We start from the raw sequence: 18,740 nt of genomic DNA, 5'->3' as shown, positions 1-18,740 counted from the left end.
GCAAAGCCACAAGGGTTTGGGTCTCAGCTGTGGGGCGAAGACGGTGGAGGAGCCGGAGCCCCGGTTTGCAGTCCTGCCCTGCATGTCCTGAAGCCTCAGGCGCTTGCCTCTCAGGCCGGGGGCAGGAGGGAGCCTACTGTGGCCACGGACCGAGGTGACTGCAGCAGTCCAGGGAAATGATGGCCCGGGACACCCCCCCCCCCCCCCACAGGAGACCATCTGATGGCTTTCCGGCTGGAGACTAAGGCCATGTCACGTGAATCCTTTTAAACCACCAATAAAAATATTAAACAGAATTTTTCAAAATACTTAAATGACACACGCCTTTGCCCCCGTTCTCGCTCCTCTGGAGTAACCGTTAAGACTGTGGGGTGTAGCCCGCTCGTCCTGAGGCGCACGTGCGCGCAGGTCGATCCCGCTCTGCATCTCCTTCCGCTGCTTGCCTTCCTCAAGGACAGCTCTCCGCGCTGGTTCTTGCATTTCTGCCTTATTCTCTCTCAAGGGCTGCAGAGACCTCCGAAAGCACAGATGTGCTACAAACTCTTCAGCCCTTCCCCCCTTGGTGAGTATTTGGATTATTGCCATTTTTTTCTCCCTTACAGACAGTGCTTCGGTGGGCAGCCTCGAACACACATTCCCACACACACACACCTTTCTCGAGCCCGGATTCCTGGTGGTGGGGAATTGCTAGGTCAGAGGGAGGCTTCCATTTCCTTTTTACGACAGGTGAACCGAACGTGCACCCCACACCTCAGGAGGGGGGCCCAAGGAGCCAGTGACAAGGACTGTCCCTGCCTCTCTAACCCTCGTGCCTTTCTCTTCCCCTTCAGGTACGAGGTGATCTGCCAAAGCTCAGAGCTGGCCAAGGACATCCTGGTGCCCTCCTTCGACCCCAAGAACAGGCACTGTGTGTTTCAAGGTGACCTCCTGCTGTTCAGCTGTGCGGGCGCCCACCCCCGGCACCAGAGGATCTGCCCCTGCCGGGACTTCATCAAGGGCCAGGTGGCTCTCTGTAAAGACTGCCTATAGCAGCCCCTGGCCCGGCCCCACACTCACTCTGTGGGACTAACGGTGGCTCCAGCCCCACTGGGACAGGGCCGGGGGCAGATGCCACATCCGTCAGGGACTCTCGCCGGAGCCTGAACTTGATGCTGGAAGGTTTCGATTTGGTATTGCTCCTTCTGGCTTCTCCCTGGCACAACTTCGTTTAATTTCTGGAGGAGACTGTGTCACTGCAGCTGCTCCAAGGTAGAAAGAGAGTCTCAAGATTCATTTAAAACAGAACCAGAGGAGGAATGGAGCTTGTCAGAAAGAACTTTCTACGGGAACATTCCTAAACCCATTAACTTATTTATTTGGGAGGGAGGGAGGGGGAACAGGGGAGGGCCCAGAGGGATTGATCACACGTCTTGCTTCTCTGATTTCCCACTGTTTACTGTCCACCTTCACTGTATTATTACTCCTGTCTCCTTCCGGAAGGAAGCGGGAGGGAGACAGGGTGCACTGTGGGGCCGGTGGCTCGCTTGAGGGCAGCCGCAGGGACCCAGCTCCTCAAAGTGGATGGTGGCAGAACACAAGAAAATCTTGTGTGTGCTTGACAGATGGCAGCTAGAGGACAGGCACCCCCTGGGCATGGGGGGACATGCCTGTGGTGTTGTCCTGAGAGCCCAGCCAGGGACCAAAGATGGGGCCACTTTGCAGTGAGAGCTCCTTTCCTCGACCCTTCCCCCCCCGCCCCCCATCACATGCACGCACGCACACACCTTGGCCCTAATTTCTGATGAGGATGGCTTTAAGAAAGAAATGCAGGATTGGGGAATTGACATTTGCTAGTTTGTGGTAAATCCACCCTCCCTCCAGTGCCACTGGAAGGAGGATAGTAGAAACATGGGTCATGCTTGTTTACTCCTGAAAAGGGTTATCCGAGCTGGGGTGTGGACAGGCGCGAAGCTGGCCCCTAAGAACCAGAGCTGTGCTCCAGGCAGGTGGGCTTGTGTTCTATTCCTTCTCATGTCTGATGTCACCAAAGTCCCACAAATGAGGCTCTCAGTGGCCCTGATGTTGCCAGGGGGGAGCAGGGGCAGGCCAGGATGAACGTGGTGTGTGGTCCTGGCCGATCACCTGTGGGTGTGGGTGTGTAGGTGTGTGTCTTGCACGGGGTTGGAGTCTGATGCTGGCTCTTACTCAAGGCTCGAATATTCTGAGGGGGTATTCCGAGTTGGCAGGTTGGCCCAGTCAGACTCACTGGATGCCCCCGCTAACCCTGGAGTTGCCAGTCTCTGCCGTGGTGGGAGCTCCCCACCGCCACCCGGCCCTGCTTCAGTGCCCTGGCTAGAAGTGTGTGTGTGTGCTGTGAAGCCCCTGGCAGCTCCAGGCTGGTGACAGTGAGCTCTCTTCTCCTTCCTGCAGAACATGCCAGTCATGAGCTGTGGCGTGACGCACCCAGCCCTCGCTGGTGGTTTTGAGTGCCTTGGCCACCTAGCACCATGCTCCCCCGCTGCAGCTCTGTGCTTCCCAGTGCCCTGGCTGCCCTCCGGGCCAGCCAGCCCAGCCCAGCCTCGGCCCGGCAGAACAGTTCGGCAGGGCTCATGGCTGGGTGGGCCTTCAGGAAGGGAACTAAATCAGAATCCTGCCTCGTGCAGACCACAGGGCCCGTGGAGCCTTTAGGTATGGGAAGTTAGATGGTGCCCACCTCTCCATTCTTCCCTGTGCGTCAGTACGATCAAATACACAGCCAGCCTTTTTTTTTCTTAGATTCCCAGTGGCGCTCAATTTCACCTCTAATCCCAGAGAGTGAAGGGAGTGAGGAGGAGCAGCTAGGGTCTCCCCCACCCTTCAGGTGGTCCCTGAGCACATGTGACAGGGAGAGTTCTGATAGGGAGACCTGGGCCCTGAGCGTGGGCGCAGGGGCCCCTCAGGAACTAGCTGAGAGCACCCTCTGCCTGGGCCCAGCATAGAAGTCCAATGGGATCTTGGCAATGAGGGGGGTGTGTGTGTGTGTGTGTGTCTATATGAATGTTCCTCCAGGTATCGCAAGGGCAATTCCTGCTGCAGGAGAAACTGCCTTCCGTGTTGTTAGGAACTGCTTTTCCCTATGAATGGGCCTCTGGGTTCCTCCCTAGGTTGTGGGAATTCCCTTGAGCTCCCAGGGCTGCAATTCCTGGGCCAGGGCCGCCCTCTCCTGGGCTCTTGTGGGAGCTTCCAGAGGAGAGGATGTCATGCAGGCATTGGGCCAGCAGGGGGAGCCTGCGGGCTGAGACCGGATTTCTCTAGCTTGGCCCAATTAACCCATTTTGCAGAGCTGTTTCAGTAAGCCCAGGGACTCAGAAAGCAAGGAAGCTGGAAAGCACGGTTCCGAGAATGATGCTGCGCCGGCCTGGTGTTCCAGGAGCCGCAGGGATGGTTTGTGGCTGTCCTGTTTGCTGAGCTCAGGGCCTCTCTGCCTCGCTGTTCCTCTCCTGTGCATCTGGACTCAGGTTTAGCAGTCCCGCAGAGCACTCGCCCGCCCTTGAAGATCCCCGTGTTGCCCCCCGCAGTCCGGTAGTGGCAGAAGGACCCGGAGTTCCACAGGTGGAGCTGCTGCTTCTGGGGCACAGCCGCACTCCAGGTGTCCAGGGCATGATGAGCAGAGGGAGTGACACCCGATGTATAGCGGCCCCCAGGCCACCACACCATAGCCCACATCTGATCAGCGCCCCCCAGAGGAAATTGGGGGGGGGCTCCATCTGCCCTGTGTGGAAGGGGCACAGTTGCTGGCTGCCCTGGGAGAGGGCTGTGCCTCTCGGAGTGTAGCTGGGAGCCTTTGGTGGTTTTGCTGCTGCCAATCTGAGCAGAAGCCTAAGCCAATTTTTAATTGCTGATTTACACAGGGCAGAGATCCTAAGTCAGGATCTGTGTCGTCTTGTGTCATAAGTATACCTTGCCTGTCTGTTTTTGTCCATTTTCTTTTCCTTAGTAAAATTTGGCCCTCCCCCCGCCCCCGCCGTGATCCTAAATTCCTAAACATGAGGGAAATGTACCTAATTTATTAAAAGAGAGAAAGCTTTCCTTTGAACCATAAACACTTTCAGGAGTGAAGACTCCCGAAAGGGGAAGCACACTTCTTTTAATGCCAGTAAAAACCTCCTTTACTTCACGTCTGTAATCTGATTTGCACGTGTACAAATGGAGACACTTGCATTTTTGCCTGGATTGAGTTTTCGTCACTGCTTTAGTTTGCTTTTTGTGTGTGTGTTTGCTCCATGTTTTGAAATACTAAGAGTGTTTCTTTGATATTTATTGTTTCTCTGATGTGCCTTTTCACTTTTCTTTGGGGTTGATTTTTAGAATCTGGGTACCATTTAAGGAAGATCACAGATCCTCCAGCTTGAAGGTAGGACACACCCTTGTGTCACCGAGGATGCTCAGCCCCCTAGGCCACAGCATATGTGCTCGCACACCCCCGTGAGGCCATGAGAACCCCCAGGAGAAGGGCTGGCTTCCTCCCAGGCGGCTCCATGTCTTCAGATCTGAGGACTGCTGGTCGCCAACGTGCCAACAGGCCTGTGCCCCCCGCAACTCAGGCACCCGGTGAGGTGTGGCCTGGGGCACAGGACCAGTCCTCAAAACACTTGATCTGACTACCGTAAAGGGGAAAGACTATGCACCCCTGTTGCTTCCTTAGGGAACATGGGGTTTATTTTAGTAAAGGTGATAAAACTGTATGCTGTGTACACGTGGGTTTGTGCTTTTGAGACCAAAGCAGGCCATCCCATTTCTCCAAGGTGGTTTACCTAGACTGTGTATATAATTGGGACAAGTACCACCCTTTCTCATGCCCCCAAAATCCTTGATTTAAAAAAATATATATATTTTGTTAACGACAGGCTCGGTTGCGTTACCATCCCAAGCCTGGATTACTTTATTTATTTTAAAGTATTTTAATTTCCACATTGGCTTCGTTCTAATCCCATCCATCCCTGTAGGGCTGCAGAGCATCTCCGTGGGAAGAGCTGGATGGACAGAAGTAGATTCAGACTTCTTTAGTGAGGTGGGGATTTCCTAAAGCTGAGGGTGAGTTCTTTCATTCTTGTTGGCTTCAGCAAAAACTGGAAACTTACGTTTTTCTAGCAAAAGGTCAAATTAGTTGTATAGTCTCAGATGCAGAAAAAAATTACCCTAGCTTTTCTTAGCACTTAAGGTTTTTGTGAGGATTCAGTGTTTAGCCGTGTCTAGCACATAGTAAGCCCTCGTAAATGTTAAATATTGTTATTAGCATTTCATAAAATTTGAGAAATAAAGAGCTAAGTAATACCTCCATAAACATATTCCTCCAAGTTGATGGAATGTTGTAGGAATTTCTGGTTTAGGATGTCCAAGTGCCATGCCCATCTTGCTGGCCGAAATGTTACTGTATCCCTGAATGCACTGACTGATTTGCAAATATCCCCGACTTCAGCCCCAGATGGAACTAGGCTGTAAGAACGTGTAAACTGGAGATGAAAAGGGTGACCCACATGCTGGACCTCACCCCACTGATGTCTTCTGGACCATGCTAGGGTTCTTCTTTGTAGAGCTTTTTGAGCTAGAATTAAAATAAGTTCTCTGACAGACTGTACCCCTTAAATCAAAGTTAACTATATTCCTCTGAAATGAAATAATAAAGACTTTGTGTTTTGTTTAAGGAGAAAGGAATGGCCAGTTGAACTTTGTCATTCCCCCAAAAAGTCCCTTTGCTGTTCCCTGCTGGCCGGGGCGGCCCCTCCACACTCCAACCCACAGGGATCAGACCCTGGGCTGGTTAGCGGTCACATGTTTGTTTTGGCCCCATTCCCCGAAAAGACCCCCCTCCCCCCCCAGGCTGGCTTGGCTACCCTAGGGACCCCAAGACCATCTGACCACTCAGGTGGAGCTATGGTGGGCACGGAGGTTGGGGGGGATACAGAGTTTCTTCAGAACCACTCCCAAGAGGCTCTCAGTGATGTTTTCCCAAATCACCTAAATATCAGTTTGCTTTTTGTTTTATTGGGGTTTTAGCCTCTTTCTTCCCTGTTTTAGAGTTTTATCTTCTATCTTGGCACTAATATGGATAGACTGCCATTGGGAATATGGAGGAATTTGCTGGAGTCCGGGGTCTTTCTAAGTTCCTTTGGATTCTTTCTTTAGTGGAATCAATTAGCAGTCTTACATGTTTGTGGGTGTAAGATTGGAATTCGCCTTCTTCAAAGCATCGTTCCCTCTAACCCCAGATTCTGTGGCGCCTTGGGGACCCCCCCCCCCGGCAGCTGGTGAGGCATGGCAGAGGGCAGCCGTGTGCTCCTGTGGTGGGGGGGGCCGTGTCGGGGGACGGGGCAGGTGCTCAGGCAGGTGGGCAGTGCCATAGGCCTCGAAAGCCTTGCTGGAACAGCAGGAGGACGGACGGGACCATAGCGTGGCCCGCCACCTCCGCCAAAGCCAAGAAGGAGCAGACCTGGGAAGCATTTTGCTGGCTGTCATGCCCGAGTGTTCCCGGGACGCCAAAGGAGCGGGCGCCATCCTTCCTACTGTAGTTGCTGTCACAGCCTTGATGTCCTTACGCTAACGGCCGTTTGCGTGTGTGTCTTCAGACAGCTCCTGGTACAACTGTTTTCTACTGTTCACTTCCGGGGTCACATAGTGCAGGATTCTGCAAATAAGGTGTCACCGTCCAAACGTACTGTACCTGCATAGACAACACTGCTTTGTTTTCCAATGTTGTAGAGAAAACTAGGGAGAACTTTATTTTTCAATAAACTTTTGTTGTGTGACAGGTGGCAGTGGTTTTTGGGGGTCTGGGCTGGGTGCAGGGTCACCTACGGAACAAACTCAGCGGCATCCCCCAGTGCCGGCACCCACTGATGACAGGTCACCATTCGCAGACCCCCCCCTGCGGAAAAACGCCGATGAGAAGGTACGTGTCAGGGGTGGGGAGGGAAAGGTTTTACTCTCGAGTGGTCTTTCCCTTATGTGGCATCCACCGATACCCATTCCAGAGCACTCCCCCTGTCCTGCATTCACCTACATGGGAACGGAATGGCAAAGAGGACTGGTAGGCTTTTTTTTTTTTTTTTTTTTGCGGGGGGTGGGTTGCAGGGAGATGCCCTGGAAAGAAGGAAGGTCACGTCCATGTCCACCCCAAGGGCTTGTCTGAGAATGCTGGAGAGCGATGGCCAGCCTCTCGGAAGCCAGCAGGACTCCTGGCTACTGCCTGGAACGCAGACGCCATGCAGTTCCCATCATGCATCTGTGGAACACATCCCACAAAGTGCCAGAAAAAACTGGAGTGCTTACGTTTGGCGGGGGGCGGGGAGGGGGTTACTACATCATAGCTTCCCCTCCCGAAGTTTCCACGTGTGCTAGACACAGAAATGTATTGAATCTTGCATTTCCCAGACCGGCTCACACAGTCGACCCTTTTTTTCATGTGACCTATTAACAAACATTCCCATGCAACACTCCTCAAAATGCTGTCCGAGGAAGCCACACGGGACGTGTCAGATTGAATCAAGGTCAGTGATGAACCACCTCCCCTCAGCGAGCCAGAGAGAGCCCCCTAGGAGCACCATCCTGCAGTCCCAAGCACCACCAAATGAATGTGCAGCCCCCCTCCCTCGCAGGGCCTGCAGCGCCCATCGGGACAGTCCTTCAGGGCCTCCCCAGGCCCAAGGGACCCCATCCACGGCATCCTTCATACACAACAGAAAACCTGCCCAGGACAGTGAGAACGCGCAAGATAACCTCCCTGTACCATACAAAACAGGTGAAGGTCTTTATTGGTCGGACACCGTCGCCTGGCCGAGCAGCAGGTCCAGAGGCACAGAACCTACACCTAGCGTTACAGAAACAGGGGACATCGCGTTCCTTACAAAGGGGCAAGCCATCTCTAGCAGACTGGGATGCACCATTACCACTTCACACAGCAGAGAGACCTATGCACATATGGATAGATTATATAATTATTTATTACAAATAAACTGTCGTTTCACATTTCTCAAAAATGGATCCTGTTTTTACATGTAGGTTCAGCTTCTGAATGTACAAGAAATGGTCATGTGCTCAGTTCAACCATGCAAAGCTCATACATGTGTCACTAAGTACTTTAAAAATAGAATGGTCTCCTTTTGGACAAATCTGTTTAGAGTCAGGATTAGTAAAACAGTATGAAACTAATGAAATACCTTGATAGAAATTAGGAAGTGATCTGTACTGATGGTTCTGGGCATGTCAAGGGGCGAGGGACAAAACGTACGGTCTTCCCTTAAAATCTGCCAGGAGATAAGAGACTCTGGAACGGGAGGTGGCGGGGGCCACCGGGGGTCCAGAGGAGGTGGGTCGGGTCAGTTGCTATCCATTTCAGGCTTAGAGCACCACAGAGGAACTTTCTGCCAAGGAGAGATCTTATCTTACCCACAAGAACCTTTTTTACTGCAGGAAACAGAAAAGGTCAGTTCTCGCTGGAGGTGGGGAAACCTGTCCCCACTCCTGTGCGCATTGATGGGGGGAGGAGTGCAGACTGACCTGCCGGGCAGACCTTGTTCCCATGAACACAAACTTGCCAAAAAAGAAATTGGATGTTCAGTGAAATATTGGCACCATCTGCCTGTGTGGAAACCTCGTGGTCCTGACGGTGTTCGTGCGGATGCACAGCAGCCGGCTCGGGCCCCACTGGCCACTGTCACTCAAACATCTCATAGTGGCGGGTCTGCCTCACCCTGGGCACCATGTCGATGAGGAGTCTGCAGGAAGGAAACACAAGTCACCCCCACGTGGACCCCCCACAGCCCTGGGGCTTGAGCGCTTGGGGAAGTAAGCACAAGGCTTTCTAAAAACTACCATATATATATACCATAAAATTCAACCTTTTAAAGTAAACAATTTAGTGCGTTTTAGTATATTCGTAGGTTGTACAAACCACAACCGCCACCTAATTCCAGAACATTCTGTCACCCCAAAAAGAAACCCCATGGCCACCTGCAGTCATTCCCCATCCTCCCCTGCAACCTGCTGATGTACTTTTAGCCTCTGCTTTGGCCTCTTCTGGATATTTCCTCTATATGGAATCACCTAACGTGTGGCCTTTTCTGACTCGCTGCTTTCATTTGGTACCGTGTTTTCGAGGTTCATCCATGTGGCCTGAGGCAATACTTCATTCTTCTTAAGGCTGCGGAATACTCTACGGCTCTACTACATTGCTCCATTCACCAATTTAACAGACATTTGGGTTGTGTCTGCCTTTTGCCTACCATCAGTAATGTTGCTGTGATCACTCGTGCGTGAGTCATTACGTGGATGTGTGTTTTCATTTCTCCGGAGTGACACCTGCTGGGTCAAGTGGGAACTCCAGCGTTGAACACGGTGAGGAGCTACTCTGGGGTCTCCACAGCAGCCGTCCCATTGTACATTCCCACCAGCAACGTATGAGGGTTCCCCTTTGCCCTCATCCTGGCCACCCCTGATCGTGCATCTTTCTTACTATAGCTATCCTCTCAGGAGGCAGGGAGCGCTTTAACAATTAAAACCTCAGTGCCTTTCCGAAAGGGCTCTCTCAAAGGCCGACCCCAGCCTGGACGCTGGTGATTGCACAGCGCTGCTTCAGTGAGAGGACTCAGGCTGAGTTGAGCCTCAAGTGGGGCCCTTCTGCAGTGACTCGTCCCTTTTGGGGAAAACTCCCTAAGTGGGGTCTGGCGGACTGGTGCTGCTGGGCAGGAGGAGCTGGACCTGTGAGGACACCACACAAACGTGCCTCCCCAGTGTGTCATTATGATCCTCGTTAGAGAGGAAGGGGCACAAAGCTTCACACACAAAAGGAAGACCACAGAGTGAGTAAAAGACTGCCCACCTCAAAAACACTGGGCCCCTGCTGGGGGCGTTTCCAGTCCCCTGACCTCACCCGGGCTCAGAGGGGTCACAGGGGCAAAGTGTGACGGTCAGGAGTGGCAAATGGAGGACTCGTGGCCCCTGGGGAAGCGAGGACAAAAGGAGAACTTACTTGACCCCGTAGGCAAATATGGTGAGGCCGATCAGCACACCTATGCTGCCATCCAGGTACCAGACCGCCGCGTTATGTTTGAACACCTCCGCACTCAGAAGAATGGAGAAGCCCATCACGCCGCCCACGAGGGAGTTAAACCCTGGAGAGAGAGCAAGGAGAGGCTGAGGGCAGGGCCAGGAGAACTTTCTTAGCCACCAGTGAGACTCCCTACATGCCAGGCGTGCCTCCACATCCCGGGCTCCCATCCCTGCTGAGTCTGCAGGGTCCGGGACGGCGTCTGCACACGGGAGACATTCAAGTCGCCGAGGACGACTTAAATGTCGGCAGGGCCAAGGACCGAGCCGGGATCTTCTCAACCCTATGAAGTCCGATTATGATCCCACTTGGCCAGTGAGCGCGCTAGGTCAAGCAGAGTGACATGAAACGCCATGACCGAAGGTGACATAGATTGAGGGCGGGGCTGGGGACTCTCCCTGCACCCCCATTCTTGGCCTCCAGAGTCTCCCATCAGCTGAGGATTTTCACTCTCCAGGAAAGGAAATGCTAAGTCTAGACTTTGCGACAGGGTGGCAGAAAAGGCAATCGAAACAGGACTGGCACCAAGAGGTACTGATCAGCCTCTCCGTTCACACAGGGCACCTCAGTGGGTCCCCACTTCATTTGACCTGTGAGTTTTCAAAAGCCACATGCGAAAGAACAGCTCAGAATGGCTGCTGGGGGCCCACCAGGTGTGAGCTGCAAGAGTCCTCGCCTGCCCCCAACACGACAGCAGCCCGGGGAGACGCTCGGGGTCCACACACCTCCCCCACAACAGGCCCCCCTGCAGTTCTGGGGCAGCTACACCTGCTCCCCTCCAAGGTGTTGGTGCCGGCTTCGAGCACGAGGCCTGAGACCGAGCCACCTCATGTTCATACGTAGGGGGCTGGACGCCGAGGAGAGAGGTTCTAGATGAAGAGCAGGGGAGGGTGGCGTCGAGTGAAGCCTGGTCCGACCCCTTTCTCGGGACCCAGGGTTGGATTCTGATACGCTGCTCCCCAATAACAGGAAGCAGCTGGACCTGGGCCAGCAAGGACCAATGGCCTCTGTCTGGGATCTTCCTTTCTTCCCTCAGGTCTGTCCTCTCCCCACGCCAGCTCTCAGCTGATGCCATGACCCGGACCTGCTTAGAGCACGTAGGTGCAGACAACACGACCTCACCTGCCCCACACCAAACCACCACCCACCCTGCCTGCTACCCCCGCCCCCCCTTCTGCAGCGCTGTTCCTGCCTGTAGCCAACTCCTTCACCTCTGTTCCTGGAATTCGGTTCCCGTTCCTGAGGCATCCCCCTAGGAGAAACCGCACCTCCCCACCCCCCTGACCCTCAGTCTCCTCCCTGGACCTCCTGGCACCCTCACCACAACCCCGGCTCTGCTGCCCTTCACACATCTCCCGCAAGAGCTGTCTCCCCATGCACCTCCCGCTCTCCTCACCCCTCCCACTCCAGCGCTACCGCCCTGAAGTCATCAGGGACCAAGCTGCCACTTGCCCGGGTTCGTAACCTGCGCTCTTCGCATGGCTGGCTATCCTCGTTCCACTCCAGCCATCCCGTCCCTGTCTTCGCTGCTGGGTCCTCCTCTCCCCTGGGGGTTCCCCTACGCAGTGGCGGGAACTCGCCTCCACCACCCCTGCCTCCGCCCTCCCCTGGGTGAGTGCCTGCCCTCCCCACCCCAGGGTCTCTCAACTTGCTCTTCGGCCCAACCTCTCTGCTGAGCTGCAGACCCACTCAAAAGCATCTCAAACTGAACATGTTCAAAGCAAAAATCTCAATTTCTGCCCCCAAACACCTCACTCTCTCACGACCTTCTCTGTAAATGCTGCCGCCATCCACCTAGCTGCCAAGGCCAAAAATCGAAGAGCCCGTCCTTGACATCTCTCACACCCAAAATGTCACCAATCCCAAGCTAACCCGTCTGTCAAGTGATCTTATCAGCTGTTGCCTCCCAAACTCCATCTGCCTCTCACCACCCAACCCCAGGGCACCTGCCCCTTGACTGTACCCCTGCAACAGCCTCTCAGCACCTTCTCTGCTTCCCCCCTGCCCACATCTCCCTCCCCCGCAGACAGCAGCTGAAGGCCTCCAAGAGAAAAGCTGCTCAATTTTGGGTCACATCCCAACTCTTCAAGGCTGACCCAAGCTGCCGCGAGCAGCCCCTCCTGCCTCTCCCACATCACGCACTGACCTTCCCGTCCACTGCGCTCCCAGCACGCCCCACCTGCCGCCGCCGCCACCCCTGGTCTCCCCCGCGGCCTCGGGACTCACCCCCCGTCCCCGTCAGCCTGCACCGCTCCTCCTGGGGTCTCCCACGCTGCACCCTCAGAGCCCTGCAACCCATGCACACCCTACCTTCTCATTCTTGCTGTTGTTTCTTCCCCAGAGCTCTTCACTTCCTAACGTGGTATTTTTATTCTTTTTCTTTTTACAAACATCTCTTTCTTCCCCGCTGGAGACATAAGCTTAAGGACAGGGCTTCTGTGTCTCTCACTGTATTCCAAGCCCCAGAATGGGCTGGCACTCTCAGGGGCTCAGTGGATGACCACATTAATTAATGAATTAATAGATGGAGGGAAGGAGGGAAGGAGGGCCTGGAACATGGCTTCGGCGGTGCTAAGAGGGCTCCTACTTAGCAGTGGCTGGGCTGGGCTGAGCTGAGCTGACTCGAGAGAGAGGAAGCCACCCCTGCTGGGCTCTGGGGGCCTCCCAGCCCAGGCAGGGTCTGTGGCCGGGGCCCTGGAGAGACTGCCTCTGAGGGAGGAGGTTTAGAGCCGTTCACTCCTCAACTACAGGCTGGAGCCTGAGGCTCCCTGGAAAGTCAACCTCCCCACTCCCTTCTCAGGGCTGTTCAAGGTTCATACCTGGAGAAGGCTTCCAGCCCATTTCACCTGGATAACAGTGGTGGGGACTGGGAAAGGCAGACATCTCCACCTTCCTTCCATCTGGGGGCCACATCCTCCACCGGCCAGCCCAGGGAACCTCGGGGAGAGGTAGGCCAGGACTTGCCGGGAGCTGGGAGCTAGTGAGGCCTCTTCCAGCTGTGGCCTCTCCCCGCACTCCCATGTCTAGCTGGGCCATCCTAAGAGCTTGCCCTAGGTGCCCCGGAGGCAGCAGGAGAAGAGAGGAGAGGCTGAGTGGTGACCTTGGCTTCACCAGAGATGTGTCTCACCAGCTCCAAGTCCCAGGTCCAAATCTCCAAGTCTTCCACCTCTAACGGTGGAGGCGAGAGACAGGCGGGTTTCCCACCCCATGTTGCCTCCTGGCGTCCCCTTGCCCGAGTGGCCCCTGTGTGGTGGCTTTCTATGGCTTCTCCATGCTCACTTAGCTCTGGACAAGGAAGAAATGGGCTCAGCATCCTTTCAATCGCCACTCTCCATGCAGCTCTGGAGCAGACTCTTCTAAAGCCTGTGTTTTAAAAGCATCATGGCCCACCTGCAGCCTTTTGTCACCGCCATGGAAAGCTCTGCACCGGCTGAGTCCGTCCCCGGCCCCGACATGCGGAACACACTGGCCCTTTCTCCCTGACGACCCATGGTTTTGTCCTCTGCAATCCCATCCTCTGTTCTGCCTCCACACCTCCCCCAGGAGGGGAAGAGCAGGTCCTGAGAAGCGGAGGCCATACCTCCCTCCTGTCTTCTGATCCATCAGGATCCTCTTTCCCCTCTCCCATTTTGAGAAGCTGGCATTTACACTCTTGCCTCTGGCAGTCCCTTGAGTCTTCCTGCCTTTTTTATACATGGAATCAGGACAGTCCTCTTAAAAAGGAAAAAAAAAAAAAACACAAAGGCTCTGCAGCACACAGCTTTTCTCAGAAGGCCACCAAAAGCACCGGCAGAGTCCATTACTCTGTCCCAGGCTACCTGGGCTGGAGTTTACATCTTGGGCATTCTCAGTGTCGGGGGAATTTTAGAACCAAGGGGAAGACAAGGGGGAGCTGGCCACTGCCCGAGGGCAGCCTGGAATCATTTGCTCCCCACTCCTCCTTTATCAGGGGCACGGGGCGGGGGTGTGTGGCCTGGAGCCCCCCAGAGAAGGAGAAGCCGGTGGAGCTGAGAGAGGCTGCAGAGAGCAGGTGAGAGTCCCCCCGCCCGCCACTAGATGTCCGCTCAGCTCCAGCAAGTCACCCCGCTCCGCAGGGCCCACCCCCTGCATGCAGCTAGTTCCCGGGAGGAGCTCCCGCTAGCTGGCCCCACTCACCTTTGCCGGCGACAGAGCCTGACACAGCTAGCTTCACCTCGTCACCTCTCGTAAGCCCGCGCAGGAACGCAGGACAAGCACCCAGGGGCTAGGGGACGATTCTGTATCTGCCGTGCCACATCCTTCAGAATGGACAGCCTTCCCAGCCAGTCGTCCCACAGCAACCCTGAGCTCACAGCCCTGCGCCCCAGACCTCCCATCTTCACCTCCGCGGCACACAAAGCCCTGTGGGTCACACACTTCTGGGCGCTACCCCCCACCCCCCCGCAGCCTCACAGCTTGTTCCTGTCCCCTTGGTTAAAACCAGAGCTGTGGTAAAGAGTAAATGCTATTGTCGGTTTAGGAACGCAGTATCCTGTCAGAGGCTCTCCTGATTAAAGGCTCTCCCCGTCTGGCCTTAAGGACTAGGGAAGGATCTGTATAATTAAGCACATTCATTTTATGCAGAAAGTTCTGATTGAAGTTCTTCATGTGCTGGAAAACCATCCCAGCCTCTTGGGGTTTCAGAACTTGAGGGAATGAGGACAGTGGGCCCAGGCCCGCCCCCCCACTCAGTCAGATTTCCATTGTCGCTGCAGGCCGCTCTGGAGCCCAGCTGCTGGCTCCTGGTTCGAAACCTCCCCCGGGGACCTCTCCACAATCCCCCTCTGTCTGATTGGCACTCTTCACTTGTGCAAAATCATTCTGCCTTAAATAACACAGCCAGCTTCGGCCTAGTGCTGACAGCAAAAATCGCATGTTGACCGAATATTCAAAGCAACCAAACCAAGTTAGACAAGATTTACCACACTGCACGGCACAGAGTGGGAGTGTCTGGAATTTGCCCACACCTGGTGTCCCCCTTTCCCTGAAGGTCTGCTTCCCGGCTGTAAGGACACAGCCCAGCGACAAAGGCTGGGGGAGTCAGCCTGACCCAGTTCACGCACAGCTCCCGCGTGGGAAGGGCCACCGCCCCACGTGACGGATAAGGCCTGCCCTCCCTCCCTGCAGGGGAAGCAGTTTGCTGAACTTGCTTCCCTCCTGCAGAGAGTCTTGCCCCCAGCCCCGGGCCAGACCATGAGAGGGGCATTCCCAGGGCAGCAGCCACAAGGGACACCCTCCAGAGCCAGCCCCTCTGAAGACCCCTGACGTTAAAGATAGGCATGGCTCCTGAAGCCCATCCTGCCCCCACCTCCCAAAGGAGGGAAGGAGCGAGAGGAGATAGCTACACACGGTTCCCTACATCTGCTCATCAAAGCAGGAGTAAAACTGGGAGCCCGGACAACACACTTAGCAGGAGGCTGTAATTGGCGCTCCCACCAAGCAGGGGACTGTGGAGCTTGCCGACCCCCCGGGGGTCCCTAATGGGTAACAGGCTTGGGGATGGGGTACCCCGCTGCCTTTACTCTTTGCGATAGTGCTGTCTGTCCTTCTGTGTCTGTCTCTCTCGTCAGCCCCCAGCGACAATTCAACCCCGAGCCCTGCCCGTTTTACAAATAGTGCTGCCACGTCCTCAAGTCCCCCCCATGCTCCACCCCTCTGCCCTCACTCTGTGCAGGCCACCACCCGCCACCCCCGCGGCTCCCCACACTTCTCCCGCCTCAGCTCTTCTTCCCCCCGCTCTGTCTCCCACCTTGACGGCCACAGGGCTCTTTAGAAAACATTGATCATGTCACCATGGGTTAAATATTTAAGAAAACATCCAGAATCCTACCGTGGACCCGATGTCCGGCAGGATCTGCCGTGCCCCCTCATCCCACGTGCCCCTCCGATACCCCAGACTCTCTCCCACCACGACCCCCAGGATGGCTCCCCTCACTTTCTGCCTGTGGGTGGAACAGTTTCCACTCAAACCATCCACTTCCCTTTGTCAAGACCCCTCCCTGGTTCAAGACTGTGATGGAAACACTGCTTGTGTGTAGCTGGTTTTGTGTGTGAAGATTATAGAGTCAGAAGTGAAGTTACTCATTTGGGTGCCTGGGTGGCTCAGTCGGTTAAGCGACTGCCTTCGGCTCAGGTCATGATCCTGGAGTCCTGGGATCGAGCCCCATGTCGGGCTCCCTGCTCAGCGGGAGGCCTGCTTCTCCCTCTGCCTGCCATCCCCCCTGCTTATGCTGACACATAAATAAAATCTTTAGAAAAAAAAAGTTACTCATTAAAAAAACCGACTTATCACCATGGTCTTCTCCGCACACCATATAAAATGGGAGGGGGTGAGAAGGACACAGAAGCCTGAACAGAAGCTTAGTATCTGGAATATCTAACAGGAAGTAAGACTGCAGTCCAGGCAGGGGGCCCCTTGTTCTGGACCCCACGTTCATGGTGGGAGGGGCGGGTCTGACTGCTGGGTACACACCCAGGCTTCTGGGGCCGGCGGGGGGGGGGGGTGCACCTCCTGGGTCTCCACTGCAGTCAAGGGAATAGATAAGATGTGGATGCTCTGCAGGCCAGGGGGCTTGGTGTCTTCAGGGCCTAAAGCAAGGCTGAAAGAGGAGCCCCTGCTGAGTACTCTCCGCTGGGAGCCTCCCCAGGCCTGCCCTCCCGGGCCCTCGCGTCCCAGGGAAGGAGACACGGAACCGCCGCTTGGAGAAGCCACAGGCCAGCCAGGCCTCTGCTTCCTGTTCAGGCCTCCAGGCCCTGGCAGAGCCGTGTCCCTCAGAGCAACGGAACAGGACCTCGAAGGGGGCTGGAGAACCCACACGCAGACCCGGCTAATGCCGCCCAGCCTGCAGCTCCCAGCCGAGCACGCCCTGGGCTGTCCATCCCCAAGTACAGGAGGACTCCAAGTCCAAAGGAGGCGTTTCCCGTCCCGGGTTAAAAAACACCAGACCACAAAGATCACGGGGAATGAACACTCCTCCTCAGATTCTGGGTCTGCCCCCGGAGGGGAAAGGGCACCCATTCGGGCCGGGGTGTGACGGGACCCTCTACTAGGCGCGGCTTAACGCAGTCCTCCCGGAAAGCCACGGTGTCTCGGTGGTTGGCAGAGCCCTCAGAAGACGCACAGGCCGTGGCCTCCGGCATGCGTGCAGCGTTCTCACGCGACGGAACCACGAGCTCTTTGATCTGGGTCTGGGAGAGAGCAGTTCATTTATGCCAGAGAGGCTACCGAAGTGGCAAATGCACTTCTGGGGACCAGGCAGGAGGCTGCACAGCAATGGGACAGAAACCTGAAAGAGGCGGTTCGGATTCTGCTGGCCCCGTGCTCTGTAGCACCGTGCTGTCCCAGCAGCAAACCCAGGAGCTGATGCCGGCCGGGTCCTGCCTTCCCCCGGCCTGCCCTGCCCCTGGGTCCACCTGGGAGCTTGAGAAGCCAGGCTGGGCCTCCCATTGCTTAAAAGCAGAGCAGGGAAGAGGACGGCTCAGTCCCAGTCGCCGATCCTTTTACTGTCTTAAACAGCTTTGCTGCTTAAAAAGCTTTGGTTCCATATGGACAAATGGCCTCCACGGCCCCGGGCAGCCCTGTCTTGTTAGGGCAGAAGCCACCAGCAGGCGCTGCAGGAAGTGGCATTTGAGGAAGGCCGGAGAAGCTGGTGGTCAAAAGGTCACATAGGAGCGCGAGACACTGCAGGGTCCATCTCCCCTGGACCCTGTGACGCTGTGTCCTGGCCTCTTGGGTTGGCCATGGAGGCAGCCCCCAATCTCAGCGTGCACCGCCTGGCCTGGGGCACTGGTATAATTACGGCTTCCTGGACTCCACCTCCAACTCCCAGAATCAGAACCTTCAGGGGGTCAGGCTCTGGAATCTGTGTTTTTAACAAACATCACAGGCTGGGGAGCTCTGATCCACCCTGTTAAGAGGTCAGAGTGGAGGTGATTCATGAAATTTATTAAATTCCCAGGGTACAAGACATCTGCCCTGATATGGGAACCCTGAGAATCATTAAACAGCCTGGGGATGGGAGGATAGTGAGGAACAGATTCCAAATTGTTGAGCTCTTCTGCAGGACAAGCAACTGAATAGCATCTTCCCTCACTGTGAGCTCAGCCCCCCAGAGATCAGGCATATTGGCCTTACTCACCATCTGTTATGAGTGCTCTGCTGGTCAGAACCTTCCCCAGCATAAACTTCAACACAGCCAGGATGCTGCAAAGGATCCCACTTAAAATGGAGACGCTGAACAGGAAATCATCCTAGGAGAGAAAGTTCCAGATTTCAACAGTTCACCTCCTGCTAGAACAGATTATCTGCAAACCACTTGCCTTAAAGATCAGCTTTGTTCAAATGTACTGATCCCGAAGGGGTACGTGCACCCCAATGTTTATAGCAGCAATGTCCACAATAGCCAAACTATGGAAAGAGCCAAGATTTCCATCAACAGATGAACGGATAAAGAAGATGTGGTATATATATATACAATGGAATCTTATGCAGCCATAAAAAAAAATAAAAAAAAAACAACAAAAAAAAACGAAATCTTGCCATTTGCAACGACGTGGATGGAACTAGAGGGTATTATGCTAAGCGAAATAAGTCAATCAGAGAAAGACAAGTATCATATGATCTCACTGATATGAGCAATTCTTAATCTCAGGAAACAAA

General features: G+C 54.9%; 2 protein-coding genes across 11 annotated transcripts in view; one reads left to right on the top strand and one right to left on the bottom strand.

Annotated features, from left to right (window-relative positions):
- MGAT5 (alpha-1,6-mannosylglycoprotein 6-beta-N-acetylglucosaminyltransferase) overlaps positions 1 to 6,762 on the top strand; it is a 330,719-nt gene extending 323,957 nt beyond the window's left edge. For all 10 annotated transcript variants that reach the window (XM_032411587.1, XM_032411605.1, XM_032411545.1 and 7 more), the window contains one exon: positions 831 to 6,762. In XM_032411587.1, the coding sequence (XP_032267478.1) occupies positions 831 to 1,029 (199 nt within the window). In that variant the 3' untranslated portion in view covers positions 1,030 to 6,762. The remainder of the gene's footprint in view (positions 1 to 830) is intronic.
- An 856-nt stretch (positions 6,763 to 7,618) lies between these two features.
- Positions 7,619 to 18,740, bottom strand: part of TMEM163 (transmembrane protein 163) — a 218,870-nt gene continuing 207,748 nt past the window's right edge. The window contains exons 6-8 of the mRNA XM_032411533.1: positions 18,220 to 18,331; positions 9,986 to 10,127; positions 7,619 to 8,732 (exon numbers count right to left, since the gene is read on the bottom strand). Coding sequence (XP_032267424.1) covers positions 8,672 to 8,732; positions 9,986 to 10,127; positions 18,220 to 18,331 — 315 coding nt within the window. The 3' untranslated portion in view covers positions 7,619 to 8,671. The remainder of the gene's footprint in view (positions 8,733 to 9,985; positions 10,128 to 18,219; positions 18,332 to 18,740) is intronic.

Source organism: Phoca vitulina, unplaced genomic scaffold (genome assembly GCF_004348235.1).
Source record: "Phoca vitulina isolate PV1807 unplaced genomic scaffold, GSC_HSeal_1.0 scaffold1, whole genome shotgun sequence".
NCBI lineage: Eukaryota > Metazoa > Chordata > Mammalia > Carnivora > Phocidae > Phoca > Phoca vitulina.
This window is presented reverse-complemented; position numbering and strand designations above follow the sequence as displayed.